This window comes from Glycine max, chromosome 19 (genome assembly GCF_000004515.6).
Source record: "Glycine max cultivar Williams 82 chromosome 19, Glycine_max_v4.0, whole genome shotgun sequence".
NCBI classification, from domain to species: domain Eukaryota; kingdom Viridiplantae; phylum Streptophyta; class Magnoliopsida; order Fabales; family Fabaceae; genus Glycine; species Glycine max.
Window position 1 is genome coordinate 46,445,528 of NC_038255.2, and position 6,719 is coordinate 46,452,246.

The 6,719-nt window shown below is 31.5% G+C and overlaps 1 protein-coding gene across 1 annotated transcript; it reads left to right on the forward strand.

Annotated features, from left to right (window-relative positions):
- The first annotated feature begins 6,344 nt into the window (after nucleotides 1–6,344).
- Nucleotides 6,345–6,719, forward strand: LOC102661590 (VQ motif-containing protein 8, chloroplastic). The gene has a single exon (XM_006605182.1). The coding sequence runs from the start codon at nucleotides 6,345–6,347 to the stop codon at nucleotides 6,717–6,719; it is 375 nt and encodes a 124-aa protein (XP_006605245.1).

Consider the following 6,719-nt stretch of genomic DNA (forward strand, 5'->3'; position numbering starts at 1 on the left):
TTTTCAAGTAATAAAAGATAATTTTTACAAGAATAAAATTGTGAGATACATCCAACATATAATTAATATGGTAATTAAGTGATGTGAAGGAAAAGAAATAGAAAAAATTAATAATAATAAAATATGAGCAGAAACAAGATGGAAAAGAACGTAAATATATGTAAATTTATAATAACCCTTCTAGCTACCCAAAAAAATTATATAACCCTTGATTTGATTATTAAGAATGGTACTGCTATTATGGAAAAATGATTAATGAAAAGCTGTCAACTATATATATGGTCCTGGTCGTTCTGTCCGTCCTTTATTTCCCTCATCATTTAATTAAGTTCAATTAACTTGTGAATATTATTGTGCTAGCTTGGTGTCTCGAAAATTTCTTTGAAACTAGCTTACATACACAGTAGCTAGGTATATAATTTGTCCAAATTTCTTGACATGTCAATTTAAACTATTACAAGCAGTGGTGGAATGCATGGGCCACCTGATACCCTAATTCCAAATTCTAACGTGCTTAGCTCATAAGACTCTCAAAGATAGTTTCATTTCAATAGGATACACTACTACATGTAACTTGATTGATAATCTGCTATGATTTAGTTATAGCTATATCGAACTAATTTACTTTTTTCTTTAAATATTTATGGTGTTGAAACATAATTACTCATATTCCTGATATAGATAAGTTTTGGGTTGAATAAAATATATATTGAAACTTGCAGATATGTATTCTGTCGAATAATTAATTAATTAAATTGTTTAATAGATTGCCATAGGACATATACTGATCAAAGTCGATCTTTTCTGTTTATACTAAAGAATAAAGATAAAGATCATAATAATATATGTTCGACTGCATATAATTCGCAATGGCTAAGCTTTCGTTATCTATGGCTAGGAATTTGGTGAGAGTACACGGTTTCTACGTTGAAAAAACACAGGTCATTCTCATGCAGTGAATAGCTGTGCAGAGAAAGATGTGGCCCAAAAGGACTTATTTGGTGCTTCCTATCGATAAGCAGCTGTCTATATATCTTTTTCGTGTCCATGGTTGGTCGCCTTCCTTTTACAACATCTCGCCACGTATTACTCTAGTCCAAATGTGCAGAAGTGCATTTACACTTAAATATATTTTTCATTTCTAATAATTATTCGATTTTTTATTATTTTTCTAATAAATTTTTAGTCTGTATTGAATTATAATCAAATAATATTTTTCTTTAATATTTTGTTTTAGTTTTAAGCTAAAATAATTTTTTTCTTTTAATACAACACAAACTAAAAATTTACTAAAAAATAATTACGAAGTTAAATATTTATTAAAAATAAAAATATATTTAATCCTTCGATTAATGATCCCATTATATTATATCCAGTATTATATTAATATATTTTATTCCAAATACTGATAAAAAATATTTTTTATTCCAAATAGTTTGCATTTGCACGTGACATGTAGCATGCCTTTATCTTCCCAGCAATATTAAATTTTTGGGAATGCAAAGATTAAATAGAGTTCAAATACATAATGAACTATGCGCTTCATAAATGAACGTTCAGTTCAATCAAATAATGCTCCAGTTCAATTATTTTGATGTGATGCGGGAAATTTGATTAGCAAACCCTTCAACTCTCGAACTTCAATTATTCATTATGGAGATAGGGTAACCATTTTTTTTATAATTTAAACATCACTATAAATTATTGAACTCAATGTAACTTCATAAATATATGTATATATGCAATAAAGTCCAACGAATAAAAAAAAAGCATCATATACCGTGTCTCTGTCTCATTTTTTTACATCTATCTCAATTTAAATAGTTGGGTCAACATTTGTCAATTATACAAGTCATGATAAGGATGGAATTCAAAGAAATAGAATACATAAGGATCCAAGGCTCCTCTCCCTTTATATCACTAGTCACTCACTACAGTAACTAACCACTGTTCATAAAAACTTTCAAGGGATGTGGGCGGTGCCCTTAGTGGAAGGGAATCTCACGTGACAAGGACGTGATGGTTACTCACACAGTGTGTATGAATTAGGTCCACTCACTTATCGTTTAATTATTCAAAATAGCAAATTATTATTATCTTTAATACTTAATACGTCAAAACAAAAATGCGGAGTTGAGCCGTCATCTCTCGCCAAGTGTGTTGCCCACAATTCACACCGCACTGCCATGACACGCGGCTTTTCTATGACCCAAAATCCTCCATTTTATTCCACGCATCATCCATCAATTTCTCTCTCTGTTTTTCCCCACTTTTGCCCTTTCAGCCACCCTTATAAACACCATAATGTGATATACAGAAATATATTAAGGACATGTTCCGTAATGTGAAATTAAAATTAATTAAGATACAAAATTTGAATCAATTAAATTATTAAAGTGTATAAATGTGAGCTTTATTTTATTTTATTATTTATTTCACTTTTTCAGTTGTTTTTCTCTGTAAATGATCTGAGCAGGCAAAATTGGATTAGCCTGGTTTATACTCTAAACTTTGAGGTTCGAACAGAACTCAGGCAAGTCAAGGGCGTGAAGTGTGGATCCAAAAATTATCGAGCCAAGTTGTCACTGTATTATTATCTTTTGTTTTAAAATGCTATAAACTTAGACAAAAAATAAATAAGAGACTAATTTGACCCGCCAATGAAAATACAGCCTGTAAGAAATTTGGGTCAAACCGCTTTTCGCATCCTATAAACATATAATAAATATAACATAAATTATATATATAAAATATTGATGATGTGCATATATTTTTAAATTTATGCTTTGTGATGTGATTGATTATGAACATATTAACGACATAGCAGTGTAATAAGGAGTTGAGTTACACGTTGCTAAGATGATAACGAGAGTGCGTTAGTGGATGTTTCTTTTAACTTTGAAAATAAATGGGTTTGAGGTAGGGATGGTAATGCGGGTCGGGCCATCCCGCTTTCGGCCGGTAAAAATGGGTTGGGATGAGCTAAATACCTTGATCCATCCCGCTTGTGGCTTAGTCAGCGGATTGGTCCATTATATTTATAAAAAATTAAATTAAAAAAATCCTGAAACATGTGTATGATATTAATATTTCTCAACAAATACTTACTTATTTTTTTATCAGCAAAAGTAATAATATCATTAAGAGTGATGAGTGCTAGTTGATTACATATCATTATTTCAACCCGTGCACTTCCTAGGCAAGAACAAACAATGATTCCACCTATATAAAACTAATTATTGCAATCCATTTGTAGGAGGAAATGGTATAACCCACTCCCTCTGGTCTTCATATTTGGCTATATGTGTTTGTGCTAGGTGGTGAAGTCGTTTGTGGGTTTATCTAAGTTAAAGCATTATTAAGTATGCATGCTTTCATTATACTAGGAACATGAATGAATTGTAGGATACAATATAGTTTTTACATATATATGCTATAGTATCATTGGTGATTTGTTGTTTTTTAAAGTAGAAGCAAGACTCCTATATATATATATAACAAATAAAAGCAGCACAACAAGCTAACCAGTCCTATCTTGTCGAGTTGGTCAACTTGGTGGAGCAAGCCAAAGTACATTAATGGACTAAAGTCTCCACCTCACTTCACCAAATTTATGATGGGCTAGTGGGTTGTTTCGCATTATCATCCCTAGTTTGAGGCGCATATGTGATCAAGTGAGTGACTCTTTTGTGTCATTTTAGTGGTGAATTTATAGTCATCAAAATGGGTCACAATTCAGAGTCTAACCTGACCCATCAATATTTAGACTATGTTGAGCTTGAAAAAATAGTCTTTTCAAGTATCATGAAATTTTTTTTTTACCTTTTTTATGATCCAATTCATTGAAATTTTGTGTTGGGTCGGACTAACCTATGGATTGTCCAGTTAATACTTACTAAAATCACATATCCCCCTCACATCATAGGCCTCACTAATAGATTATAGGCCCACTTTGTTGCTCCTTAACAAATTATTGTATGTTTGAGTAACAATTACAAACAAACATTTGAACCAAACAAAGATTTACAAAAGCATCTCCACCCTCCCTTTTGAGAGGATTTACAAAATAAAGATACCTTATGAAATCAATCCTTAGGTTGCAAGATATATTGAGAAGATATTTGATAAAGATAAAGATACACACACAAAAATTGACAGAATAATGGAGAAGATTGAAACCAAAGACCTCTTCCTTCTCCTCCCTTCAATCCTCTAGCCCCATTATCAACCATCAAATCAATGCAACCTTATAACTCCTACTTCCTAAGCACAAATATTAAAACTCAACAAAATATGATAAAAGTTACATCTATCAAAATGGTACTATTAGAAATAAAAGAAAAGGAAATTAAGAAACTCAAACTTCAAAATATGAAATCACTCCAAATTACCCCCCAAATGAAATCAATGATATTCTTGACAAGCTAAACTGACTATCAATGTAGGTGAGTTCTCGCAGTCTCATTAATAAATATTATTGACTTATCATAACACTAAAAAACAATATACACGTCCACAAGCTATGATGTGCGATATGCAACTGCATCAAGCGAAAGGCATATATAGGAGACCTCATCATTCACGCAGCCTGTTCCAAATTCTTTTGCAAACAGACACGCTAGTTGATTTGAAAAGGCTATGCATATGTGTAGTTACATATGGTCCGTAGTTTGCAAAGATGAAACTGACACTATGAAAATGTGGCTAGCTAGCTATATACAGCTGCCAATACGGTGGACTTTTTGTTAAAACCAAAACATCAATTTAGTCTTTAAATAAGCATTATCAGTTGAGGTGAGATCAATTTGTATAAATATGTATTTAAACGAGTTTTCAAAATGCTTGCTTTTCTTTAAAAACAAATAATGAATAAGTGGATCAATGTACAGATTGCTCGACAAACTACAATATTTATTTATTTTTCTTAGTTTAAAAATAGTTGTTTTTTTAACAATATATTTTTAATTTATACGGGTATATAGAAGTTGGTCTGTAATAGCAAACAAGTAGACCAAAGCTGCTTATGTGTTTAACTTATGCAAAACAATCTGCGTAAGTCTAAAACATATATTAATTAAACAGATTAAGATTTTGCTATTAATTCAAATCCATGCAAGTCGGAATTTACTCTAATGAGCTTTTTGGGTTGTGATTTTATTAGGCATGAGTTGTTTAAATAAAATGTTAATAATTGAATTCGTCACTTTTTTTTTAAGTCAACACACCAAGTTATATGCAATAGATATGGATGGGGGAGAGATCGATGCACAAACTTTTAGCTTTTGGTTGGTAGGAAGGAAATAGGATGGATGGCAAGATAAATTTTTACGAATAATTATTTAGAATTTGCATTTTTTACATTCTGTTTTAATTCATTTTTTTATACTATTTTCATAATCTCTATTTCCAATTTTATCTCTATCAAAGGGAGCATTAGGGAATTCATGGGTAAAGTCAATACCCAAGCTATTTATTACTTCTTATTTTGAAAAAATATATTGACTTAATATAAACGTTGACATTCAATAGGAAGCAGCGCTTTTTGAGCGGTCATTTCTTAGCATCTGAATTAACAACCACATTAATTAATCTTAGTACGGAATACTAATTTTTCTATTATTACGTATACAATAAATTTTCTTTATTCTATTAAAATAATTGTGTGATTATTTTATTTTATTTTTTCATTCCATAATAAATACACGTATAAGTTAATTAAAGATTAAGAGACAAAATAAAATAATAATTAATGTTAATTTTAAACTTTACAAACGATAAATAAATAAAGTTTTTTTTTTCAAATCCGACAATTAAAAATGAAAAGAAAGTATTATATTACAGCCGGCCAATAAAAGGAAACAAAAAATGTCTCCTTATATATTATAATAGGAAGACTTTGACCGTGATGATCTTTTTTATTTATCAGCAAATTCTGGTCCAAACCTCGACTTTTAGCACTATTCGTAGCAAGTCAGACATGACAGCCGGCAAATATTGTACAAAATATAGCAAATTTCCCCCATGTTGGTATCTAAAGTCCAAAAGCACGAAAAATAAAATCAAGTAATATGTAATATTATCAATGCAGATTGCAAAGTCGACCAATTCAGACTAGACCATGGCGTTTGAGTTTTGACGCTTGTCTACTTTCAACCAACACGCACCATTTCTGACTCATACAATCATACTATATATATGCTTCCCCGTACCACCCATAAGCCTACACCACTATTTCTCAAATTCTAAAGCTCAAGCCTTATCAAACTTATAATTATATAAGCAATTAGTTCAACATCTTCTTAGCTTTTGTGAATTCTCAAACACACACACACACATACAGGAAGATGAATTCCCAAGCAGCAAGCAGACACAAGCAGTTGCAGGGTCCAAAGCCTGCTTCTCTAATTATTAACAGAAACTCCACAAAGATCAGTAAGCAGAAGCAGCACCTCTCACATCATTCACCAGTTATAGTGCATTTGAAATCTCCCAAGGTCATTCACGTCAGGCCTGAAGAATTTATGAGTCTCGTGCAGCAGCTAACTGGGAACCCCGTATCTGCAGCTGCTGTTGCTGCCAATTCTCCAAAAATGGAGAAGAGTAGCACCGTTGCAGCCATGGATGAAAACCCAGTAGAGGATTTTATTGGTAGCCTAGGGCGTACTGCCAATATTTCAGTTGATTTCCAAGCTTTAATGCACTTTGTAGATTTTGTATAA